The sequence below is a fragment of the Electrophorus electricus genome, chromosome 26 (genome assembly GCF_013358815.1).
Source record: "Electrophorus electricus isolate fEleEle1 chromosome 26, fEleEle1.pri, whole genome shotgun sequence".
NCBI classification, from domain to species: Eukaryota; Metazoa; Chordata; class Actinopteri; order Gymnotiformes; family Gymnotidae; genus Electrophorus; species Electrophorus electricus.
This window is the reverse complement of record NC_049560.1, coordinates 880,001-905,361: the sequence shown is the minus strand read 5'-3', so window position 1 is coordinate 905,361 and position 25,361 is coordinate 880,001. Positions and strand designations below refer to the sequence as shown.

Here is a 25,361-nt window from a genome sequence, read left to right as displayed (position 1 = left end):
TCGTGGGAGATCATGTAACAGCACAAAATTGAACCCAAATAGATATACACGTTATATAAATAGCTGTCCAAATGATTCATCTGCGAGAAAAAAAGAGAAAAAAAAACATTTTTGCACTTCGTAGCAGACACAAAAGGCAAAACTACATAGATGTGAGCTAAAAACGACTTCACACTTCCTGAACATTCTTTAAACATCCTCTGACATATTTTGGTAGTTTCAAAAATGACTGGAAACACCATTTCCAATCAGCACGTAAATGTCCTAAATTGTGCCTTAAATAAGAAATATTTTTAACACTTAAAAAGGATAAAAAACACATGGGTCCAACTGTACAAGAGAAACGTATTTAATGGCTACAGAAAATGCATTAACACCAAACACGTGGAAGCAAGGACTGACATTTAAAATTGGAAAAAAAAAACCTCTGCAAAGCAGATAAAGGCACAGTACTAAATGTACATTGTACATTTATACATGCTGGTAAAAGCTGTTCTGACTTTAAACACAGAACAGTATAACAGATAAACAATGACAAATGACCACATAAATTTAATACACATTTTTGCTATTTAAAGTTTTGTTCAAGTAATAAGAAAAGAAGAATGTAATGTTACCTGAATCCATTTGAAATGTGCCATTCAGCCACTTAATCCTTCTCTAAAGCTAAAAAAGTTTAGGGAGCTGCCTTAACCTGCTGAGATCCAGAAAATTCCCAACAGAGCCCTGAGCTTCCGGCAGTGCTGAGTGTTCCTGGCTCTCGGACAGAGAAGACCTCTGCTGTGGAAGGATACATTTTACACTGTTCTCCTTGTCTGCACTTGCTGCACCTTTAGACAAAAGCTGCATTTTGGGACGCAAGTCTCGGATTAACTGGCTTTGGGAATTTTGAGGTGGTGCACGGAGCAGGGCAATGGCTTCCGGCTGCTTGTTAGTTATGGGTTTCAGAATAAAACCAGTTACATTTTCCCTCTCATGCCTACCATTTCCTGAATTGTCAAATGGCAGTGAGCACCCAAGAGCAGAATCTGCCTGCACATTTTGCACTGGAGTCTTCTCACCACTGTCATCCTCCTCCTCTTCCTCGCTGTGGTTTCCCCCCTCCATCAGCCCATATCTCCTCATGTACATACAAGTGGCTAAAGACATGTTACTGGGGGACATCAAGCTCAGGCTGGCAGTAGTCTTGTCCGGCGGAGTCCTTCCAAAGAGCAAGGCGCTCGGGTTTGACCGTGCCCCAGGCGACTGGCCTCCCAGCGAGAGCCTGGACAGCTGAGAGTCACTTAGGTACTTCAGGGCGATGGCGTTGGCCTCCAGGCTCAGATCCGCCCCACCGCTCAGCCCCCACATGCTGGTCCCGACTGGCTCGGAAAGAGCCAGCCTGGGAATGACCGCTTCAGGATTTATGCAAGCCAACGTGCTGGACACAAAACAAAAACAGCAACAAAAAAACAAAAACAAAAACAAAACACACACACAGGATGTGTTAAAATTGGGGACTTTACGAAAAAAAGCATGCAAGCATTTCTCACAGGTGTGTAAAAGAGGTCTTCAATTTTAAGGAGATTGCAAGTGAAAAGTACGCAAAGATCAGCAAGCTAGGTGAGGCACAGAGCAACACTGAATGTGTAATTTTTCTCAGGATCTCGATCTGCAGGTGAGCAGAGGCCAAAGCCCTGCTTCATGTACCTGGTGCTCTCCACCGTGGAGCGGCTGGCCTTGACCGACTGCGAGTCGAGTTCTACAGTCACCCCGAGCTGGTGCAGCTGTTTCAGGGTGGCGCTGAACACCTGATCCTGTTCTGACAGAGCAACCGTCTTTTCTGGGCTACGACCCTTGGGTTTGGGCTTGGGCTCGTTTGGTGGAGAAGCCTTCTGCGATGGGCTGCGTCTGAGACAGGGGTTGTACACATCTTCTTCCACCTTGTTTTCAGTCACAGAATCCTGGAGACGATTTTTTACTTGACCCTGTGGAGTGAATCAAGTGTTGTAAAGTGTACTTTTTTGAGAAATTAAAATACAGGTTCAGACACTAAGGTTTATAATGGCATTTCCGAACTTAAAAAAAAAAAAAAAAAGAGAACCTTACCAATAATTCCTGGTAAAATCTCTGTTCATGTACTTCTCTGTCACCAGAGATGTGCTCTGTGTCCAGAGAATGAGAGCTGTAATTAATGCTTGCACTGTCCCCTAATACAAGACTCTGAAAAGATGGCACTCTTACATTTGATGGGAAGCTGGAAAAGATACAAAAAGTAAGCAGTTACTGCATTTATTACCTAATTTTCCCTCTTGGAAATCATCAGTTTAAGCACCAGTATTTTAATACAATATTACACAAAGGCTTCAAGCCAGTCATTTCACAAACTTGGAAATCATAGGTGAAATTTGGGTACTCTTGCAAATCACTATAACTGTATTCTTTAGTCATTCGAGCCACTCCCACCAGAATAAAGGGGTTTGGGTAGTGCGTTTAGAAGCTGGAAAGGTGGAGATATCTTGGTATTGTTTCACTGGAATGACCATGAACTCTTTATGAGTTCTTTATTTCAAGATTAATGCATTTAAGAACAGTGATTGACTTCACGTTCACTCTTTCTGAAAAAATAAATTCAGCAGTTTTTTTGTCATCTGCCTCATCTTTTTGTGCTTTTCAGTGTGTTTGCTTCTCACAGAATGGAAAAAGTAGATAACCAATCTACTTTTTTCCATTCTCTGAAAAGCAAGAACACTACCGCTAGCCTTCATTTACACATTCTGTAGCTAGCTAACCTCTAGGCTATGACTCAAGTTTTACCTAATAAAGTTATTATGTCTTGTTTCAAAGAGAACATTTTTGTACTAGGCTACCAAATCTTTTTGCAATTCAGAGATCTATGCATACAGCAGCCCACAAGCCACACCGTAAAGAGCAGTGACTGCAACTTATATCGTGATGGCTAAATATAGCCATCAGACACGGAATCGCTCATCCTAAAAGCCCATGAGACCGTACTTGTCTTGTGGTGACGTTGTGGAGTGGAGAGGCGTTCCAGGGCTCCGCACTTCTCCAGAGTCATTCACCTCCTCAGAGTTAAGTCCTGTGCAGGCTATGCTATGATCTGACGTCTGCCACTGAGCCTCAGGGGGACTCTCGAGAGGCTGGCTGTGGTCTGAGGGGTTGTGACCAGGGCAACTCCAGAACAAACTGGCACCTGTGTGAACATTTGCGCTGGTTAAGCTCTCTGGTCATTGTGTAGCCTGGAGTGAACGATGTACAACAATATGCTGAGGGAGGTGTGAAGCTTTTTTTCTGGCACCTGTTCCTACAGCGATGCTGACACTGGTCTTCTTCTGGGATTCAGAAAACGCAGACGTCTGAATGGCCTGCTCCTGCTGCCCCTGGTGCTCCTTTGTTGATGCATGCGATGGCTCAGAGACCTTGCTCTGTGCATCAAGCAGTTTCTGGATCTAAGGGTCAAAGGGTTTCAAAAAAAACAACCACCTCTTCAATTCAAACGTTCTGCAGTTGATGGAAACACATTCAGAGTAGAAGTGATGATCGTCATAAGGAAACTATAAGGACTGATCATCTTCTCACTAGGTAACTAACACACAAACAACTGCCTGAAAGAAGTTCCTGTATATTTTTGCCCCATATTAACCTTCATTGTTACATCTCTGTGACTTTCTAGAGCTTTTTTGACTTTATGCAGGTGAGAATGTTAAATATAGCTTTCCATACAGTCAGTGGTGGATATGCAATTTGCACACAAAAGGTTTTCTGGATAGTACCAGTAACTTGTCTAAGGTACAACATGTGGACAGTCAACACAATTAAGCAAAAAGTAAGTTATGAAAACCATCTCTCACCAGAGCAACCTACTATTCCCACTTTCTTACACACATGTAAGATCACTTGACCTCGGAAAGTTTATTTTATATTCCAAAAACATCCCAACATAAGGCCACAGGAATTTAAGCCTAAACATACACCCTTTCCCAGTCACGTAAATATTACCACTCACCACTGTGTCTCTTAAGAATAACTTTACCATATAACCTATATACTGGTGTTTAGGGGAGCTCCTCCATTCTGTCAGCCCCCATACCCTCCCACCCCCTTTTGTTGTGATGGTGGGTCTTCTAGGGTGTACATTTGTACTGCTGTGTTTAGACTCATACTGACATTTTACAAACCTGCGCCTGAAGGAGCTTCAGCTGCCGATCCTGGTCCCTTAGCATCCGGTAGGCATCGGTAGGAAGAAGTGCCATGGCACCATCTACTGGGGTAACTGCAACACAGCCAGGCTGGCCAGTACAGCCAGACTGCATTTGGCAGCACTGAGCTTGGCAGAGCGGTGCCGCCAGCTCCAACGGTCCACCGCAGGGGCCGGCCGCGTTGCAGACAGGGCTCTGAGCAGGGGATCCGTGGCAGCTCCGTGAGTGGCTCGTGGGAGAGAGGCGACAGTCTCCATGGGGGCTACCTTCAGCGGGGCAGTGGACCGCGTTGCTACAGGCCACGTGTGCAGGGACGGGGTGCGCTGGAGTCCCTTGCCAGGTGTTGCTTTGGTACGCAGGCGCATGTCCATGGTGGGCCGCACAGCAGCTGCAGGGTGTAAAGGCAGGGTTGGAGGCAGGTGTGCTGTGGAAGAGTCTGTGCTGAGGAGGATGCGGCGCAGGGGTCTGGTCTGCCATGACTGCGTCTCTTCTGGTGCTGCCGTGGCTCAATGCTGGAGGTCTGGAGGGGGAGGACTGATGAGGGTGGGGCATGCTTGCAGAACCCTGTCCAGGAATCTGCATGCGCTGATGGAAAGAGCCGTTCAATGAAGAGCCAGCCTTGGGCGAGGAGGACGATGACGAAGACGATGAGGCTGAGATGCTGTTTCTGACCTTCGGACCCATGGAGGGAACGGACTTCCTACTCAGTGAGGATTTGGGCATTTGGTGCACTGCGGGGGTCTGTGCTCTGCTAGCCTTTGGCTGGGACAGCACTGGGGTCAGAGGTTTCCTGATGGCGGGAGGTCCAGGTCCTGGTGAGTTTGCTCCAGGGAGGGAATGATGGCTACCACTTCTGCGCTGAGCATTTGATTGGGTCGGATGAAGGAGGGCGGGGTCATGGAACTGCACTACCTTAGCATCAAGGAAGCTGCCATCCAACACCATAGAGAGTTCAGGCACAGAGGGCTCAACCTGTCTCATCTGGGTGGGGGATAAATAAATTCCATTACATTTAAGCACAAAGCAATTGCTAGATTCCTTGGAGTTTTAAATTGAGTTTAAGAATAACAGTGATGGATACAGTCTGTGAGCTGCCGGACCTGCTGGCTGACGGGGTGTGGGTTAGGAGAAGGCCGTGGAGAAAGGTCCTCATCTTCTACTCCTGAGTCATGATCACTGATGGACAATTTGTTCTGCCCTGTGGCTGATTGCTCAGCAGCTCCATCATGCCTAAACAAAAAAGTTCCACTAAGTTAATAGTTGGCAATTCTATGACCATTCTATGGCCTGCTCCTGGGGAGTCCACGCACTGTACAGTTTTCACACTATAATACACTGGACTCAGCTGGTACATCAGAAACCAGAAAACAATAACATGCACAGTTGAGAGGCACTGTCCAAAGTTATTTATATACAGCAACTATAGGTTTTATACAATTCAGATTGACTCTACCTTGATAATGCTGAACAAGACAGTGCCTCTTTGAAGAGTTCAGCCTCCTGACTCTGGCTATCAGCAGAGAGTTCAAACAGCAGGGCTTTTCCTTCCGCCGGCTCCACGTTCTGCACGCACAAACACACACCAGTGCGTTTATGTCTTCAGAAGTATCAATTACCATTAAATAATCCTGAAACCCTTGGCCACTTAATTTAATAAACTCAGGACCTATAAAACATTTAATCTCTGCACCCCATCATCATAGGTCACTAACTTGCTGTTTTCCTTCAAGGGTCATTATACCAAAGACATATTTAGGGAGGGAGAGAGAGAGAGAGAGAGAGAGAGAGAATTACATTCCGCCATGTATTCAATTTGTTCATTTAATTATGTACTCATTTAACAGGGAAGCAAATGAGATCAATCAGGCAGCACAATGGGATCAGACACTTTAATGTCAAAGCCTTATACCCTGATGTCAAGGGCCAATGTCAACAAACCTTGTAAAGAGTGAGCGATTCTGTGCTGACAAGAAGCCGAAAGCTCTCCATTGAGTCGCTGTGCAGCTTACACTGGTAGAACTCAGGTTCTCGGTGGGTGAGTGAGTACAAAATCACCAGAAATGTGTTGCCATCAGACAACACTCTGAAAGACACACAAGATTCACCATGACCTTGGCAGAAGGTGCATTTTTTGGAGAATTGCAGAACATTCATATTTAAACTAGGCTTTCACTAGGCACTTCATGATTCATTTAAGCATTTTTGAACACAATCTAATCTCAGTTTGTAGCACTATGTTCTAGAGAATCTAGATTTTGTTCTTCCACTCAACACTTCCGTGTGAAAAGAAATAAAGTTGACAAAAGAAAACAATAAGCATGTTTTAGAAGCTCCTAAAAACAGAAATATTGGTCTTCAAAGACATCTTATGTTCTAACAATTGTGCAGCTAAGCAGCTGGGCCAACAGGCAGGACAGACAGATGGGTGCGGCACTCACCTGTCCTGGAAGGAGGAGCCATGCATGTACCGAAGACACCACGCCCACACCACAGGATTATGTACATGGGTGACGCCACTGAGCCATCTGTCACAAAAGAGCAGTTAACTCCAACAACCTTCACTAACCACCCGCTTAACTGTTACACATCTCCTGGGAGACATCTGATAAAGGTACAATTAATGGAGATTGAATTACAGTACAACACAATGTGCTTAATGGTGGCTAAAACTAGTAAGTAAATGTTTAAACAGACATGTGAACTAGTCAAATCTGACTCCTAAAATGACTGATGTAGCCAAGATAACACATACAGCAGCCTAGACTCCAGCTGGAAACACCAGCAAGTGACTGCACATTTGTTTGTTTGCAGTAAGCTATGGGGGAGGCTTAGCAATTACAGGTTTTAACATAATACAGGAGACTAGCAGGGGCATTACAGCATGTGTCACCATAAGGATGGGCAGGGCACACTGAAAAATGCTGACTGGTAAACCGCAAGAAAAACCTCCAATGAGAATCGCCAAGTTTATAGACCTGCTTCTTCGATACAAGGACAGTTAGTTTTTCTTCAGTTTGACAGGTGGTCATCATGTCTGGGTTAGTTAAATGATGAGGTGAGAAACATTGATATGCTTCAAGTATTCCACAGGACCGAAGCTACTTACACTCCTATGAGAGGGAGACTGTAAACTTTGGGGTCTGACTCCAATATGAGGAGAACTTTGCGGGTTTGGTCCATAGTCAAAAACCTGGATAGGCAGACACAAAGCTAATGTGACATCGAATAATAATAATAATAATAATAATAAAACATACTAAATATAAAAGATTATATTCACAAACAGAATTCAAGTTTTAGCTTATGCCATTTATTAACATTGTGAACTTTTTCATCTTGTATTCAAATGCATAACAGAATTAAATAGCTTGCATCTTCCAAAATGCTGTTCCTGTTCTTAAACATTCAGCTTGAAGGGCATGTAGCTGGGGCCTCACCCTCTCTTCCTCCCGGTGGACTGCAGAGGCTGGCCCATGCTGGCCAGACTGCTCAGGTTCCTGGCCAGCGCAGTTGGGATGATGGGCACTGCCCGCACAGGGACAGCCTCTAGGGCGGTGGCCGGCGTCACGGCTGCCCAACGCAGCCCAAAGCTCAGCCTATCCATGACCTCCGAGCAGCTGATCTGAACCCGCAGGCTCAGGAGCTTAGCCATCTCCAGCGTCTCTCTGCTGCTGCAGCAGTGCTGGAGCAACTGCAAATAAAAGACAGGAGAGTTTGGTCTATTAAAAAGGCACTACAACGCACAGAGACATGGAAAGCATGGGCCCCGTTTGCCAGGTGACAGTATCACACACTGTTCTTTACAAGATAAGTCACTTCTTTTTTTATTCTGTCATTGTTTTTTTTCTTTGTAGTTTCTTTATGTACACAGGCATGTCAATAATACAAGGAAACATGATCTTACATGTTTTCTTTTTAAAAAAAGATGCATGTGCAACTCACGGCTTAGAAAGACACACTAAATACACTTGGCATTTAACCAGCTTGACTGAAGAACAGCCAATGCCGTTCAGGCAATAATTGCGGTAATTGAGGTAAGACCACGATTTGGGCATCTGTCAGAGACAAGCTGTAGCAACTGGCAGAGGAAGGGGCCGACTCCCATCATAACACACAGCATCGTCCCAGCAACAGGAGGCAAGAGCTTCTCAAACAGATGTTCAGTCTTTAACATATGCTACCTACAGGCACTTTTTCAAACCCACTCATTACTCACATTGAATGATGGAAATGGTGGGATTTAGAGCAGTCACCTTAAACGAGATTTCATAGTCAGCTGCAGAATACACAGCGCTGTCAGTAACATGCTGGGCTTCAAACATGCAAGGTACTAGAATGTCCCCGGGGAGCAAAGCAGTTGGTGCTTTCCCAGGACAACCGGGCTGCACTCTGCCAGGGTCGAATCGATCCAGCATTAGAGTCACCCCTTCCTCATCTACAAGACAAAAAAAAAAAAGCAGTCATGGCTGTGTTGGATGAGAACACCTACCAGACAGCAGAACTTAAGCTGTATGAGGCTGTGAATGAATCAGACCTACCACTATCCACAGCCAATGTCCCAATTAGAAAACATGAAAAACGAGGCTGGTTACTCTGTTTAGCATGGCGGTGGGCCAAACGTAATGCTTTCTCCAGAAGCAGCAGTCTGGGGTTTCTGAAATATGTCGAAATGCACAAGCTCAGGAGGGTAAAATGTAAAACATGCAAATACAGGAAATAAATCAATTAAAACTTACCTATAGAATGTAAGGTGGAGATTGACAAGATCACCAACAGGAGTAGGGTCCCAGAGATGCAATTTAGACTTAGGAAATGTCAGAGGACTAATAACGTTCTCTGGTAGCCTTTAAAAAACAAAATGAAAACGTCATTAGAGCTTGGTGTATGGTAGATCCACGCATGGCACCACAAAAACTGGAAGACAGTTGCAATACCTGATATTTTGCACGGTATCTGGTCTGCACACAGCTTCAAATACATGGGAAGGCAACCCCCGTAAATTCACCTTAACCCGATTCATTCTTCAGTGGCACATGTAACTAGGTAATAGAAAAATGCAAAATTGTAATTAGCCTCTTAGCTAGCTAGCGTGGCTATCATATCTGAAACATAGAAAACAATTGTCAAAAATATATCAAGCCTATTGGATATTACTAAGTCGTTAGCTGGCTAGCTAGCTAGCGACCCACCCAACCTACAGTGCATGAGGATTCAACTACTAGCTAGCGAGCTTGGCAGTTAGCCAGACAGCTAGCACAACACGCTAGCTAAACTAGCTAGCCAGCTAGCAAGTCGGCTACTTAGAACATAGGCCGAACAATTTACATCTTGCAGAATGCATTTGGCAATATACCGACTAGTGTGTAATCTCATCATACCCGTTTTCAGCAAGCTTTGGTCAAATTAAGTTTTCGCATTTTCGTCGTAGCAGTGATGCGCCGCTCCCCCCAAGGTGGCTCGCTGGCTAGTGCATAGGCACAAGATATGCCAGCTTATGTGGCGTGAATTCTCAAATAACGTTGTTTAACTTCCAACAACGAGCGGTAGAGTACGCGGTAAAAAAAAATCAGGTCTGACGAATTAGTTAATGGTTCACTACACTCGTTAGTAACTTCGTATCCAGGCAAGTGCGAAACGTCTTGTTAAAAAACAAAACAAACGCATTCATCAAGATAACTCAAAAGTAAATTGTGGCGCTGTTTCCAAGCTCCAATGGCGGGGCAATACGCTTAACCAATAGAATTACACCAGTCTGAAGCTCGACCAATCAGAGCTTGGCAACGTAGCCCGCCTCTCTCTTGATCTGTTTTAAATGGTCTGTGCGAGGGGCTTTAGGCGCTTCAGCTTTCACGAGCTTTTCATGCTAAATCGCCTCGTTGTTTACAAGGGTTTGTAGTTTCTTTTAAGCTTAACATACAGAACGGAAATTGCAATACCGTTTTCAACCAAAATATTATAAGGCCATTGATTACACCTATCTACAATCTGCAATTAAACTGCTCAATTCAATTAAAGTCGTATTTAACAGGGCTCAGAAATATTACACAATAAAGCCAAGTTGTCTGTAAAGTTGTTTAACATTTGCACTACAGCTAGCCATATACATACGTCTTGTTTTTTCTACATTTATTTTTACACTTTCTACTTATTTATCTTTGGTTTCATATTATAGATTACATTCTCAGCTATTTGTTTATTTTATACATTTATATAATATATTATATACATATTATGCACTATAGTCTGGAAGACTAGCAAAGCAGGAATTTAATTGTATGGTGTGACTGCCTGTTTTACTGTGCATATGACAATAATATCTTGAATTTAATTAGTGGCAATATACAACAGTAATTAAAATAAGAGTAATAAACTGCATTGCATGAATATTGCAAAGCTGTTATGAACCACTGAAAATAAAAGCAAGGTGGCTAAAAGATGTGTAAAGTGCAATGGCAAAGGACATATTTCAACCCAATATAGTTATGCATAGCCAGCAAAGTAACACATGCATACAAACACATTTATCCCCTGATGTCATTCAGCAGAATATAGAACATGAACATTTGCTTCACTACAGTGTAGACTGCCTGATTCACTTCACATCAAGAACTAACCAGATGTTTTCTTTGCATATTATTTTGCATTGCTAAGTATTTATTGGGATGTGTGTGCTTGTTTCTAAACTGCCTGGTTATAAATTAATATATATTTTCTGAAGTGTTCAAGTAAACCATGAAAGAACACACTGAAAATCAATGTCAGTATGAATTCCCCTTTTCTAAATCAATTAATTTCTAAATCATTGGAATTCCAACTGGGAATATCCTTAGGGTAGTAATTACCATCTTGAGAAAAAGGCTTTCAGTGTTATTATTGTTTCAAGTATTTAATCCATACCCCAAGTACATATCAGCAACTTACATATTACATATTTGCCAGTTCATTAATGGCCCAAACCTTTCATTAACCAACCTTAATTAGCTTTCCTCACACTGTGTTTATAATGCCTCAAAACTGTGTGCAATAATCAACGTGAATTGAACCAAATTTTATTCTGCAGTTTGCACTGTACTGCTATTATTCATATGAAAGCCAGGGCAAATAGCTGAAGAAATATTTTTACAATCATTTATTTCTCTCAGGACATGAAGGTCTATAAATACATATAATTCATAATAAACCTAGCCTTTCTCCTAATAATAAATATGATATATCAAATGGCCTACTTTTGCAACCGCGTAACTTGATAGTGTTACTTATGATTAATGCAAATCCGATGTACAGTTGAAACAACGCATGCCCAATGTGGGGCGTCCGTCCAAGCAATGGGAACTATATGAATAGCTGGCAACCTGGCACACACCCGCCGTTCCCAGAGCAACAGGGAAAATGGCAGCCCTCACGACCCTCACTCAGGTAAGAATCGTTTAAACATCAGTTCATCTTGATAAATTCGATTTATTACAGTGCTTTGCAAAGGTGGCGATTAATGTACCACGCTCACACATCTATTAGCAAAGGGGATGTTTACGGTATTTAAATGCTTAAATATTATAGCTAGCTAGCCGGCAAGCTAACCAGTAATCGAACAGAACAAGCTTATTAGCGTTAGCTGAGTAGCTAACCGGATGTCACTCAATTCAAGGAGGACTAGCTAAAATAGCTGGCCTGCTGGATACACTATTGTAGCTAGCTAAATGCTTTGTAAAATTACACAACTTTAGACACTTATGGGCCAATGCAATTTAGCTCTTAAACAGCATCCACGAAATGTAGCTATACTGTTCATTGCAAGGATAAGCCATGTGCATTTGAGGTCTTAGCTAGGTTAGCTAACTAGGTTAGTTAATAACTAACTAGGATAGTTAGCTACATGCCCAGCCAAACTGCGCGTAACAGTAACTAAATATAGATAGATATGTAGCTAGCCAACTTATTTAGCTACGGTGCATATAAATGTTATAGATGCTGGTACCGTTAGCCAGCTACAATAATATAGCAACCAATAATTTTGTAGGCAATCACATGCTAACTGCCCGTTACATTTTCCGTGGAGCTCGTTCACGTAAATCGGACCCAGTCTTCTCGTAGCTCACTCCCTAATTTGATATATCAAAGTACTTAAGCAAATGTTGGACCATCTGGGGCAAGTAAATACAGACTTCCCGAAGATCAGTTATTTTTATGGCTTATTATTTGGCTAGCTAACAGAATTTCCCTAATAAACTAGCTAGCTAATGATATAATTAATAGTAAGAATTAGTTAGCATCCTCTAGCTTTTAATGGTCGAACATCACTTCTGTTTGTGTCTTGTTTGTTAGCTAACTGGTTTACACAGCATCAGTATTCCGGCCACGAATGTCAGCTGTCGTTAGCTAGCTGGCTAGCCCCGTCTCTGTCTTTAAATATCAGTCCTGAATATTCAGATATTCATATTATCTTTAACTTGGCAGTTGTCTAATCAGAAAACCTGATGTTTGTGTGAGCTCAAATCAGCAAAACCAACAAAAACCGCAACCCCTTTATCGTTACCAGCATCTAGCCTGTAGTCAGCCAGCTGGTTGTTTTCATTCCAGAGCTTGAGCTAGACTGTCACGTAGTTCTGAAAGAAGTTGTCTTTCTTTTCAGTTGTCGAGTGGGAACCCACTGTTTGAAAGTTTCTACCGACAGGTAAGGTCTAATTCAGGCACGAAAAACGAGACTAATTTTTGGTACTTTCAAGTGTCGAACGCACGCAGGTATGGAGCTTGAGAAACCATCTGAACACATTTTAGGGTTTGTCCAGCTACAGGGCAGTGGATTCAGCTATTGATGGGTTTTATAAATCTGGTATGTTGATTCAGGGAAAATACAGACCTGTACTCCAATATTTGAGATATTAAGGTGTGTACTGACAAAGAATGTTTCCCTATAGTGAAAAACATTTGCATAATTTACTGATATTATGCAAATGTTTTTCACTATAGAGAAACATTGTTTGTTGAAGTCCTAATGTTATTTTTAAAACATGTTTATATTCTACAACAGCAGGTTCTTTATGCTATGTAATGTTGCCTTAATGCAAGCCTCTGGTCAGGTAGGTCTCAGTAGCATTGTGATGTTCTGTTTGCTTTCAAAGGTGGACCCAGGAAATACTGGGAGAGTTGGACCTACAGAGGCTGCCTTATTCCTAAAGAAATCAGGCCTACCTGACATCACTCTGGGAAAAGTTAGTTTTTGAGAAGGCTCCTGAATCCTATCCATGAATTCAAAATATTGATAAATTGTAAATCCCATAACATTAAGGATATTGGCCTTTTTTCTTTTCAAGTTGTCTATATATGTTTTACACATTAGTTCATTTTTCCTTTTATTATTAAATCTTTCAAATATATTTTTGGTTTGCGTTCTTTCTACAGATCTGGGACCTAGCTGATCCAGAAGGAAAAGGATTCTTGGACAAACAGGTAAAGCAGCTTTTTGTCCTTTCTTGCAAGTGTTCCTCTCTATAAGAGAAATCCTCTTTTGGTTGACTTCGCAGTTTCTGATTTCAATTCCTTGGTCTGTTTATTTGAACAGGGATTTTACGTTGCTCTGCGGCTTGTGGCCTGTGCACAGAGTGGTCAGGATGTCTCCATTGCAAGTTTAAACCTCACTGTGCCCCCTCCCAAATTCGTAAGTCTTTAATATTGCAGGAGAGAATGTATCATGATGGCTGTTCGTATCGTTGTTTTACATTTTATAGTATAAACCTTTCATATCTCTGTAGTTCTATGGAGCAAAACCTAATATGTGAAAATGTTTTATTTATTTTTTTAAATCACAGAAGGATCCTAGTAGCCCATCATTAAGTGGCACATCAGGTGACAGTCACTGGGCAGTTAGGGTAAGTCCATGGATCTTTGAAGTTCAGAAAGCTTTGAGTGTCTTAAACAGTTTTCGCTCTTCCTTGATTTAATTGTTTCTCATTTTATTTTTGTTGTTTTCAGCCTGAGGAGAAGAGCAAGTTTGATTGTATTTTTGAAAGTCTTACTCCAGTGAATGGATTACTCTCTGGTGAAAAGGTCAAACCAGTTCTTATGAACTCCAAGCTACCTGTGGATGTTTTAGGAAAGGTAAATTGAAAATCTTCTCTTTTCTGTACCTTTCATAAGAGTTGTTTTTTAATTTTCATTTGGTGTGAATCAAATCACCCTGATTTCATCAGGTTTGGGATCTGAGTGATATAGATAAAGATGGACACTTGGACAAAGATGAGTTTGCAGTGGTGAGATTTCAAATTTCCACTTGTTTTCATTTCATACATGTAATCAGTGTAAGCTTTGACCAGTTCGTTCAGTTTAGTCACTTTATACAACCAGTAAATAAGTGTTAAAATACACTAATAGAATTTCCTAACAGTGTTCCCTTGTATACTACCATTAAAAAAAATCAATCCATAAATGTTCTGTTTGGAAAGTTGTGAATAGCTTTAATTTCCTTTGTGCTCCAGGCCATGCACCTGGTGTACCGGGCCCTGGAGAAGGAGCCAGTTCCCTCTGTCCTTGCCTCCTCTCTAATCCCTCCATCCAAAAGGAAGAAGTCTGCAGGCCCATTACCTGGCATGGCTCCTGTATTGCCTGGCAGCCCTCCACCTCCAAAGGACAGTCTGCGCTCCACGCCCTCCCACGGCAGCATGAATTCTCTCAACAGTGCTGGGAGCCTGTCGCCCAAACACACCCTCAAATCCACACAGGTACGGAGCCCTTAGGGCCTGATGGGTGGGTGGTTGGTTGGTTGGTTGGTTAAAGGTAGGCACATGGTTCCACTAAACCAGTTTCTTAGTGACCTATTTATCTCTGACAAGGTTTTGCATATGCACTAATGTGCCAAAGTCATGGGACAGGAACTAGTATTGTGTATGGCCCCTTCTAGCCCAGTGAAGTTCAGAATCATGATGTGGCATTGATTTCACACATGGATGGAAGATCTCTGGAGGGATGGTTAGACATGCTGTCTGGGTAGCTACCCATAGCTCCATGGTATTTGTAGGTGCAGGATTTGGGTGTGAACGGACCTCTTTACCACATCCCATAAAAGCTTAATTGGGCTCATGTCGGATGAACACGCAAGCCACACCATTCGTCAGAACTCTCCAGATTCCTTCTGGAGTCAATTCTGGACAACTTGGTCCTGATTGGCATGGTGCACTATCCTGCTGGAATATCCCTTCATTGTGGGGGAACATGAAGTGCGGAAAATGGCCACCAAGCAGTGAAGCATAGCAGGCACCGGTCAATGAGATGTTTTGGCAGAGCGGTGGACCCAACCCATTCTGTGAGAACACATCCCTCACCAGTATGGAACCACCAACAAGCCTGCACAGTGCCTTGTTGACAACTGGGGTCCATGGCTTCATGGGGTCTACACCATATATGAACCCTACCATCAACCCGAAACAAATCGGTATGGTGACTTGTCGACCCATGCTGCACGTTGCCATATTGCCTCTAGGGTCCAGTTAGCAGTCTTCCAAGCGCAGGTGAGGCACTGTGTCTGGTGTCGTGGTGTTAATGGAGGCACTCTGGTGGGTCTTCTGCTATGAGCATGCTAGCCAGTGTTCAGCATCACTCACAAGATATACACGTGTGTGCGTTACTGAGTTGTCCCCTGAGGTAATGTCACTTCATAATCAATTTACCTAGTGCGATGACTTTGGGCACATCGGTGCACCTGTTTAATGGTGAGCCATTCTATTAAATCTCGTTAGAACAGAGTGCTTTTAGATGTTTAGTATTTATTTAGGTACAGCCTTTTTATAAAGTGTAGAGTGGAGTCATTCCAACAGTTCATGAGTTTCCTGAACCGTTTTCCTTTTTAACACGTTGTCATTAGCACTCTGTGAACTGGGTGGTGCCAGCAGCAGACAGAGGGCGCTACGATGACATCTTCCTGAAAACAGATGCAGACCTCGATGGCTTTGTCAGTGGCCAAGAAGTGAAGGAAATATTCATGCAGTCTGGCCTTCCCCAGAGCATTCTAGCGCACATATGGTGAGACATGGTGTGCTGCTTTTTTTTTTTTTTTTTTTTTTTTTTTTTTTTTAATAATATATGAGTGATCCTTGCTTTTCATATTCTCAATTTGAATATCTTACCACAACCCACAAACCAGCAGTACCTGCTATAGGGTGCATTACCTGTAATGAGCCATACACCACTCTACTTGGTAGAGAGTGTTAACCAGTCTCACTGTGCACCCTTGCTAAATCAGTGTCTTGCTAGCGGTAATAATTTGGTCGACCTACAGATTAAAATGACTGAATCTATATGCAGTGCATACATATTCTGCAAGGTGAATTGAAACGGATACATTACTTATCATACTGGTTCATTCATTTATCGCCCAAAAACATCTAGCCGGCAGTGTCCGTGGGGTCAGAGCACCTACAGGCTGTTTCGAGTAAAGACTTCCTTAATAAAGCAGGCTGCGTGGCCGTGTCTAACGTGGTGCCTGTGACTTCCCGTCTGCGCAGGGCTTTGGCGGACACACGGCAGATAGGCAAGCTAACCCGGGAACAGTTTGCCCTGGCCATGCACCTCATCCAGCAGAAAGTGAGCAAAGGCATGGACCCTCCGCAGGCCCTCACCCCAGACATGATCCCGCCGTCCGAGCGGGGCACTCCCGTGAGTACTGGCACCGTGAGGACCACCACGCTCGTGTTCGCTGGCATTGGTTAACCATGTGAACGGGTCCGTTTCTCCCTGCTTCATTTTGGGCTTCGTGGCCTTGTCTGTCTGAGACAAAAATATGATGGTATGGCAAGAGCCGGGGTTCTAAACACAAGTGAACATAGTTGGGTTTAGTATTGCAGAATGCAGTGAATTTCAATAACTTGCCGGCGAGTCAGATGTGTTAAAGCGGAATGAACTTCAGGAACTTCATACCACTGGCCTAAGCTGCTTAAAGGGAAGTGTGTGTATAATTATACCATACTGGTGGTGTGGCTTGCCACAACCATGACTATTGTTTTTCCTTTCTAACAGAGTCTGTCTGGGTACATGACGCCTGTGGGGTCAGAGATGGCCGCCCTGACGGAGATGCGCAGGGTGAGGACAGCCTCTGAGTGCATGGACACTTTCTCCTTCACCATGACTTCTCCTCTCTCCTTCTTTCATTCTGAATCATTTAATTAGCTAAATGCAAATATAAATAGATTTAGAGCATATTTTCTTATTTGTAAGCCAGACAGACTTAAGGCTGCTGGTTGAGTTCTGGCTAGTTGGTGCTGCTGTTATGGGACTGTTGAGACTGCACAGAACAGGTTTGTTTTATTGGGTTGTTCTGGTGTTTTCCAGCACTAAGGCTTCAAATGATAGAAATGCAGCAGTTCAAACTTCTAAATACATGCGCAACGTGCAGGACGCTGGTAACCTCATCCAAGACTGCTCTTCTCCATGTTTAATGCTGCTGATGTTTCTTGCTTATATCAAGTTTCAAGTTTGGTTTTATTATATCAGGCAATAGTGTACAAGTTTGGGGTATGTAAAACAAACAAAAAAAACAGCAGATTAATTTGGTGGCCTGTTGAAGGCTGCGTTGTGCTGGGAAGCGTTTGAGAGTCCAGTGGGTGCTGTGGTTTGTGACGTGCAGTGCCTTCCCAGTGTGTGGAACTTGGAGGTGATGCTCGAGCACCTCCTATATTCTTCTGTTGTGGTGGTTTCCTGTGTTGTGTGGTGCCATGATGTTCTGTGTCTGGTGGGGGAAGTACAACTAAGTGTGTGTGTTTGTTGTCTGACCTGCAGGACAGCTCCAGTTCTGTGGGGTCTGGAGAGTTTACTGGGATCAAGGAACTGGATGATATCAGTCAGGAAATCGCTCAGCTCCAGAGGTGGGTGTGTGTGTGTGTGTGTGTGTGTGTGTGTGTGTGTGTGTGTGTGTGTGTGTGTGTGTGTGTGGCATTCAGTTCAAAATGTACCTGTAGTTTCTAGATTGTGTGTAGCACAAAGCAAGGAACAGTTTCTTCAGCAGGGTCATCTCCGCCTTGAGTTGTTTCAGACTGCTTAACGTTTAATTATATGTCAGCTTTTGTGTACCTCTGCCATTTTTTTTTTAACCCCTGTGGATGCTGTCTTCATTAAGAAGTTTTTATTTTTTTTTATTTTTTATTTTTTTTAAAAAGCAAGCAAGCCAACAACCAAAAACCCAACAGTTCATACTTCCTCCTGCCATCTCCAGGGTTTTCAGTTTGCAGTTTAGCTTCACCCTCCTCATGCCTACAGTGAAAGTGTCCTTGTCGACACGCTTGCTTTGTAGATATGTTTGGACATAAAAGAAAGGCACGCTTCAAAGGCAGCAGGACAGGTAAAGCAGCACGCACGTCCCCGGTGCTGAATGAGTTCCACGTACCCACCTGGTCACCCCATAAACTCAGCCAACTTCACCGCCCAACAATACCCCCCGTGCCCACCTCCTTAACGTCTGCATTTTATGAATTCTTTCTGTTCTTGCCACTTGCTCTTCCTGATGCCCCAGCATGCTTGCTTTCACACACTGGGATACACTCAGGTATAAAACTCAGCACTTGGTTGTGGTGGCTGTCGCGCTTGCTTGTGATGCCTGTTTAACTGACTGGGCCCAATTTTATGCACATTGTCTGATGCCAAGATTCTCTTCTGTTTTCTGTCTCTCCGTGTTGTCGGTCTATGGCTGTCAGGGAGAAATACACGCTGGAGCAGGACATTAGGGAAGCAGAGGAGTCCATCAGACATAAAACCACTGAGGTTCAGGTAACACGGCTTACAAACATATAGCACTTCTAACTGCCAGCGTAATCATCAGACTGGATTCTGTCCGTTTTTCCACTAATGTTCTCTTGGATGGTGAGACTGAACAATTGAGTTCAAGTGTGTGCAGAATATCAACCTCAATACCGTGATATTTACATCCATATCAGATTAGATCCCAGGCTTTTCCATGCGGAATCTTCCCGTTACATCCATTAGGTATAAAAACCCCTCAAAATACAGGTAACATACCCCACTTTTAACCTGCCAGAATATGCAGACCAAGGACAAATGGTTCCAGTGTTAATTTACTTTGACTTAATTATACTAGTCCTGTGCAAGATTGTAGGCGTTAGCCAATCATGAAGACGGTAATGACGTGTGTTACTAATAAAAATCTACACAGAGGTCATCAGCTGGTAATGTGAGATTGATGGTAACCATTTTACTGTAATGGTCGCTGCTTGTTTGGATGTCTAGGAGATGCAGAATGATCTGGACCGAGAGACGTGCAGCCTGCAGGAGCTGGAGGCCCAGAAGCAAGACGCCCAAGACCGCCTGGATGAGATGGACCAACAGAAGGCCAAGTTGGAGGACATGCTGAATGAAGTGCGGCAGAAATGTCAGGAGGAGTCCCAGATGGTGAGCTCAACCTTACCACCCATTTTATATATATAATAGAATATATAATAACAACTTTTTGTGTACAGTAAAAGTGCCACAGCTTTGTGGAATCTCATGAGTAGAACATTTTCAGGCAGAAGACACGGATTTGGAATGAAGTATTTCATTGTCATATTGTTGCTGTATATTGGAACCCAGCACAAAATTTAACTTTGTGCTCTTTCCTTGGTTTCACTTTGGGATTATTTTTGTTCTTGTCAGCAGTTCCAGGGTTGACTTTAAGTAAACTGCAACACATTTAAAAACATCAAGAACAAAATGTGCTGTTAAAGTCAAAAGTACGATAAATATGAGCAAAAGAAAATATGCCAGAAATGCACTTAAATTTTCAGAAATGTTAATCTTGCGTTTGGTGTTGTAAAGGCCAATGTTGGTTATCCGAGCCGTTGGCGTCGGTGTTCAGATCTCGTCCTTGCAGACCCAGATCCATTCTCAGGAGTCTGATCTGCTGAACCAGGAGGAGGAGCTGAGCCGGGCCAAAGCGGATCTGAGCCGCCTGCAGCAGGAGGAGAGCCAGCTGGAGCAGAGCCTTCAGGCGGGCAAGATCCAGCTGGAGACCATCATCAAGTCCCTCAAGGCCACGCAGGACGAGATCAACCAGGTAGTGCACACTTACTACCAGGCGTACAAGTCTAGACAGCCAAGTAGTTATTAAAAGAAAACAAAAACAAAAAAAAAACATTCACACAAAAAGAGGGTGCTACTTCCACTGCACCATTGTTGGATCAAATGTTGGTGGTTGAGAGGTATGTCCTGTGTGGACTTGAATGGAGTCCACTGGAGGGCGCTGCAGTTGAATGATGTATGTGTAGGTCTCCCAACGTAGTGCAGGTTCCAAAACGATGTACACAAATCAGTGGCACTCGCGGGTCACTGTAATCAAATGCCTCAATTGGACAGCCCGGCACCCATTTAAGGAAGCACACAACCCAGCCGCCATTGACTGCCTTGCCTTTGTGCTGCAGGCTCGCAGCAAGCTATCCCAGATCCAAGACAACCAGCACGAGATGAGCAAAAGCATCGAGCAGTACAGCAGCGCGCTGAACGGCACGCACGGCGGCAGCATGACCAACCTGGCCGACATGAGCGAGGGCTTCCCCGAGAAGGAGAATGGAGGCTTCGGGGCGATGGTGAGACCAGCCTGCCATACAGTAGCACATTACATACACCCAGAGTTTGAAGGAATCCATCCCCACACATACACAAATAATGTCTTGGATGTGGTTAAATGTCTTTTTAGTCGTCATGTGTTACTGAATTTGTTGTAGAAAGGAGTAAATATTAGTAAGTAATGAGTATGAGTTTTGGGTTACAAAGTTACTTTGCAGTGCTGTTCTAAGTTCTTGCCTTATTAGCAAGTTAACTTCTGTGTTCGAGAGCAAACTCGGTCCCAGATCAGTTATACAAAGGTGGTTAACAGAATGGTGTTCTCTCCCTAGGAGGACCCTTTCAAAGTGAAGAGCAACGTGTTCAACAACACCTCCCAGGAGATGCCCACGGACCCCTTTCAGTCAGAAGACCCTTTTAAAACCGACCCTTTCAAAGGTTGAGCTCATGCTCTCCCTCCCTCTGTGTCAGGCCTTGGGATGTTTGTTAAAGACTAAAATCCCTCCTCCTGTGTTGGACCATGTCCTCTCCATCCCTTAGCCGCATGGGCAGTTGTCAGAGCAGAACATGGCTGTGTTTTTGTCACTGAGAGGTCAAGAAAGGGTGTGATATATGGTCTGGTTTGTGGTGATGACCAAGTCTCTTTCTCCCCCCCCCCCCCCCCATAGGCGATCCTTTCCAAAACGACCCCTTTGCCAAGCAGCCTCCTACAGCCACAGGTATCTGTGCAGTCACAGTGCACCAGAGATGCTGTTTTGAAATGTGACGATGACCTGCATTCTTCAAGGCCTTCAGGAGAGCTGAGGTCTGGGGACCCTGATATTTGCATGGACCGTGGCATTGTGTTCAGTTAGCTGGCACACTTCTCTCTTTCTAATATGTAACTTTCAGTTCTCCAACTCTCATGCTAAATCGGGGTCATTTTGAAAGCGTAATATGTAGCAATGTTGTAATAAATGCATGAGTGAAGATGGCACACGAGTTGCAGCTTCGGTGGGGCCCCGTTTATGTGAACGCAGAGACCAAAGTCAACATTTGCTAATGCGTTTGCGTTATTCCATTCAGTGCGCGTTTTTGGCATTACGATGACTCGCAGTTGGGAGACACGGTTTTGCTCAATGGCAAATTGGCAGGGACCATGAGTTTGTGTTTAGTCACATGATGCTTTGAAAGCACACCCAGCACGCTCGCTTTCAGAGTGGAAGACTAATTTTCTGAAAGGCCGGAGCAGGGGAAGAAGGCAGCGGTGCCTTTAGGCCGTTTCCAACGCAAGGGCAAGGCGAAACGCTGCCCAGTTCTCCCCATCACCGCATTACGTTTGAAGGATATTAGCGGGCAGTTTGGGAGATTGGTGGAATGTCTGCGGACGTGCCGCCAGCGTTCGGGAGCGCTTCTCCAAGCTGCTGTCGCCCCAGAGTGTCACGGCCAGTTATACAGCAAGAAAGGCAGTTTGTTTAGGCGTCCATGTGTGGCGCAGAATGAGAAGGACCTTGAATGGGAACTTGTGATATAGAGGGCAGTGGGGAGAGAAGGCTGTAGCTCTGTGTCCTCTCAGACGGTTGCCGCCGTCTCCTCTTGCAGATCCGTTTGGGGGCGATCCTTTCAAAGAGGCAGACCCCTTCAAGACCACGTCGGAGGACTTCTTCAAGAGGCCGGCCAAGGCCGATCCCTTCATCAGCTCCGACCCTTTCAGTAAAAGTGCCACTCTCCCTTCAAAGGTAAAGAAACGCTCAGAGGTCGAGGCAAACTCGCCCATGTCATCGGACTAAACGCAGAACAGAGTGCATCCAATTAACCACCATCCCTGCATTTCCCCCTTTGCAGACTCATCATTTTTCAAGCAATGACCCTTTCACTTCCACCAGCCCCAAACCAAAAGGCTCAGGTATGGCTCTCCCCACTGCTGACTCATCTCAACCCCTGTACCTGCCCGTGGCGCACAGCACATTCAGATCGCTTTCTTTCTGCTCTGATGTTTTGTGCTGGTCCAGCATAACCGTGCTTGGGCTTCACGTTTAACTCCGCGAAAATAAAAGCACAGCGAGATCGAGAGATCAGCGTGCTCCATGAACCAAGGGCCCGAGAGGTTCCTGCGGTGAGAAGCTGCATGCAGGCGGGGGGCCACTTTCACACTTTATGCCCTAGAGTGATTTTTGGCCTCGCTGGAGGCCTACGAGAAGGTGACGAGTAAGTGTTTCGGCTGCAGAGGTGTGAAGAAGCTGTTAAGAGAGTTCCCATGCTTGGCATCCTGGCCATCCACGTGCACGTCCTCTGCCAGTCTGCAAGGATGTGACATTCCTCTGCTCTTTCAGTAAACAGCTTCTGTTTGTGTGTTTGTGTGTGTTTTTTTTCCTCTTTTTTCAAACCTCGGGTATGATGCCAGGAAGTGCTTGGTTCTTTCTTTTTTTTTTTTTTTTTTTTCTCTCTCTTCTACTTGTGGTGGTTTGGGGGGGGTAGAGAAAACAACCTCTGTACAATTGAAGATGAATGCTGTTCAAATGTCTGAAGTACAAGCAGAAAGTTTGCTCACTAGTGAGCATTAAACCATAGTCTTAAGATATGATATGATATATTTTGAATACATCATGTCCATAATGCTAACTGAAACCTAAATTATACAGATATTCACCAAATGGAAAATTATTTCTACAAGAAAAAGTATACTTAGTGTTCTCTAAGTTTGATGTGTCCACATCATTTGCTAGGGCTGGTTTCCTTGACATGGATTAAGCCTAGAATTTGACTAAATCGCAGTGCAAGTAATTTTCTTTAGTCTAATAAATTTTATCTGTGTCTATGAAACCTGGCCGTGTTTTTTTTCTGATTGTAATCCACAAATGTTCTGTGGGGCACAATGTTGTCTAGATGATTCAGAAATGATTTTGCCTGTGTCATTAAAGCCATCCGGGTCTTTGCAGATCCCTTCGGGACTCTGGATCCCTTTGGGAGCAGCGCATTTGGCGGCGGCAGCAGTGGCTTTGCTGACTTCAGCCAGATGTCAAAGGTGCGAGCCCCATGCCGCCCTCCTGGTGTCCATACGACTTTGAACACAGCTTCATTCCAATAACCTGTCACTTCTATTCAGTTTGTTTCAGTTGCGTCAGCTGGACGCTGTTGTGTGGGGCTTTGTTTTACATTAAGCACAAATATTTTTGAAATTAGAATTTTAAGAATTTTAAAAGCAGATCGTCACCGCTAGCTGAAAAAAGGGGGAAACATGAAGGGTGGTGCCTCCTGTCTTCCTGAGCATGATTTAATCTGTGCCTAATAGCAAAGTTGAATCTTTTAAATTTATTTATTTATTTAAAAAAAAAAGTTATGTGATTTCTGATCCATACTGTTTTGTACGGTTTTAGATGTTTTCTGTTTCACCCTCTCTCAAGCATGTTGCGCAGTACAGTTAATCTCCTTTTCTTTTGTGTGTTTTCGAGCAGCAAAGCTTCTCAGACGACCCCTTCAGCCGAAAGCAGGACACCCCTGCTCTCCCTCCCAAGAAAAGTGTACCACCACGCCCCAAGCCGCCCAGTGGTAAGTTGAAACCGCGCTGCTTTTAGAATTGGCAGCATAGCTCGTGTGTTGTTCCTTTTCCTTTCAGTGAAACGGTAGTAGTTTCTTTTCCACTCTATTTGTTGTCTCTGCCCATGGTTTCACATGCTCTTTGAATAAACACATGCATCAAAAGGAAATAATGATTGTTCATGGTGATGTATATCAGGCACTTAAAACTTTCTAGAGGAAAACAGGAAATCAAGATGAGATATACTGTTGTTTTCACATTTTCTTAGCTGTGTTTTAAAAAAAAATTTGTTTGGCAGATTGGTGTCTAGTTTGAGGTACTTTCATTTAGGTGTTCGTACATAACGCTTGCCTGATACTACGCATCTCTTAGTGATTGAACTGTTGTTTCTTAGTGCAGAGATAGGAAGCTTCATCTGTAAAATCTGCTATTTATTGTACAATCAGTGTAGTTCACTCAGGCAGCATTCAGTTCTGTGTAAAAGCTGGAGAAACTAGCTATGGTGTTCTGGATGTGTTTTAATATAAGAGGTTGGAACCGGCGGGTTAGCTGATATATTAAGGGGGCCATGACAACATCTTCAGTGCTTCCATCATCTGTGGTTAGCTGCACTGCCAGCATTGTGTGTTCATCTCCACACCCTTCCCCACTTCCTGTGTGTGTGTGTGTGTGTGTGTGTGTGTGTGTTCTACACTCGCACTTTGGTGAGCGAGATGACTGCCATCAACTCTCTCACAGTTCTTAATGCACAGTGTACCCCACTGTGGCCCACTTCCTCTGAACGTGGACTTTCGAATACCAAAATCTTGTTTATGACGCCCGAGCAGAAGCAGGCACAGGCCTGATTTGAGTCCCTCCACGTGCAACAGTTTTGGATTTGATGTCCCGGCTCTTGCACTGCAGTTACCACATCGTGTGGAGGAGCGTGCGCCGTAAGAGCACCATAACGCGCCACTCGGTGCCAAGCGCTCTGCACGCAGCCCTTCGCTATCTGGCCGTGAATGGAGAGTTGCTAAATGCTTGTTTTTTCCTTGCTAGAAGCTGGTAGGGTGGAGCTCCATATTGTGGTTTGCTATTCCGTTTACTGAAAGAGAGAAACTGATTGCTGG

The 25,361-nt window shown here is 43.9% G+C and overlaps 2 protein-coding genes across 6 annotated transcripts in view; one reads left to right on the top strand and one right to left on the bottom strand.

The window, feature by feature from the left end:
• Nucleotides 1–269: 269 nt before the first annotated feature.
• On the bottom strand, nucleotides 270–9,853 carry stil (STIL centriolar assembly protein). Its single transcript, XM_027005524.2, has 17 exons — nucleotides 9,578–9,853; nucleotides 9,134–9,238; nucleotides 8,936–9,043; nucleotides 8,738–8,853; nucleotides 8,453–8,634; nucleotides 7,637–7,890; nucleotides 7,306–7,389; nucleotides 6,638–6,724; nucleotides 6,138–6,282; nucleotides 5,653–5,762; nucleotides 5,300–5,429; nucleotides 4,179–5,180; nucleotides 3,299–3,449; nucleotides 2,995–3,193; nucleotides 2,089–2,236; nucleotides 1,690–1,967; nucleotides 270–1,420 (listed from the first exon to the last, which is right to left on the bottom strand). The coding sequence occupies exons 2-17, from the start codon at nucleotides 9,217–9,219 to the stop codon at nucleotides 667–669; spliced, it is 3,834 nt and encodes a 1,277-aa protein (XP_026861325.2). The 5' UTR covers nucleotides 9,220–9,238; nucleotides 9,578–9,853; the 3' UTR covers nucleotides 270–666.
• Nucleotides 9,854–11,547: 1,694 nt separating this feature from the next.
• Nucleotides 11,548–25,361, top strand: part of eps15l1a (epidermal growth factor receptor pathway substrate 15-like 1a) — an 18,831-nt gene continuing 5,017 nt past the window's right edge. For 3 of the 5 annotated variants that reach the window (XM_035523327.1, XM_035523330.1, XM_035523329.1), the window contains exons 1-23: nucleotides 11,548–11,615; nucleotides 12,829–12,870; nucleotides 13,319–13,408; nucleotides 13,599–13,646; nucleotides 13,759–13,854; nucleotides 14,006–14,065; nucleotides 14,169–14,294; nucleotides 14,387–14,446; nucleotides 14,672–14,914; nucleotides 16,054–16,211; nucleotides 16,694–16,844; nucleotides 17,205–17,267; nucleotides 17,964–18,049; nucleotides 18,875–18,947; nucleotides 19,425–19,586; nucleotides 20,032–20,229; nucleotides 20,594–20,758; nucleotides 21,068–21,173; nucleotides 21,404–21,454; nucleotides 22,317–22,453; nucleotides 22,560–22,620; nucleotides 23,654–23,739; nucleotides 24,170–24,263. In XM_035523327.1, coding sequence (XP_035379220.1) covers nucleotides 11,589–11,615; nucleotides 12,829–12,870; nucleotides 13,319–13,408; nucleotides 13,599–13,646; nucleotides 13,759–13,854; nucleotides 14,006–14,065; nucleotides 14,169–14,294; nucleotides 14,387–14,446; nucleotides 14,672–14,914; nucleotides 16,054–16,211; nucleotides 16,694–16,844; nucleotides 17,205–17,267; nucleotides 17,964–18,049; nucleotides 18,875–18,947; nucleotides 19,425–19,586; nucleotides 20,032–20,229; nucleotides 20,594–20,758; nucleotides 21,068–21,173; nucleotides 21,404–21,454; nucleotides 22,317–22,453; nucleotides 22,560–22,620; nucleotides 23,654–23,739; nucleotides 24,170–24,263 — 2,383 coding nt within the window. In that variant the 5' untranslated portion in view covers nucleotides 11,548–11,588. Of the gene's footprint in view, nucleotides 11,616–12,828; nucleotides 12,871–13,318; nucleotides 13,409–13,598; nucleotides 13,647–13,758; nucleotides 13,855–14,005; nucleotides 14,066–14,168; nucleotides 14,295–14,386; nucleotides 14,447–14,671; nucleotides 14,915–16,053; nucleotides 16,212–16,693; nucleotides 16,845–17,204; nucleotides 17,268–17,963; nucleotides 18,050–18,874; nucleotides 18,948–19,424; nucleotides 19,587–20,031; nucleotides 20,230–20,593; nucleotides 20,759–21,067; nucleotides 21,174–21,403; nucleotides 21,541–22,316; nucleotides 22,454–22,559; nucleotides 22,621–23,653; nucleotides 23,740–24,169; nucleotides 24,264–25,361 lie in introns of those variants that run through there. The other 2 variants (XM_035523328.1, XM_035523331.1) reach the window with 2 other exon arrangements.

What these genes read in the sequence shown, in the direction of transcription:
- stil (XM_027005524.2), bottom strand. Translation starts at nt 9,219, where the DNA reads ATGAATCGGGTTAAGGTGAATTTACGGGGGTTGCCTTCCCATGTATTT. An exon ending in TCCACCGGGAGGAAGAGAGG is followed by an intron (nt 7,390 to 7,636) that starts GTGAGGCCCCAG and finishes CTGCCTATCCAG; the next exon opens with GTTTTTGACTATGGACCAAA. An exon ending in TCTTGTTCAGCATTATCAAG is followed by an intron (nt 5,430 to 5,652) that starts GTAGAGTCAATC and finishes TTTTTTGTTTAG; the next exon opens with GCATGATGGAGCTGCTGAGC.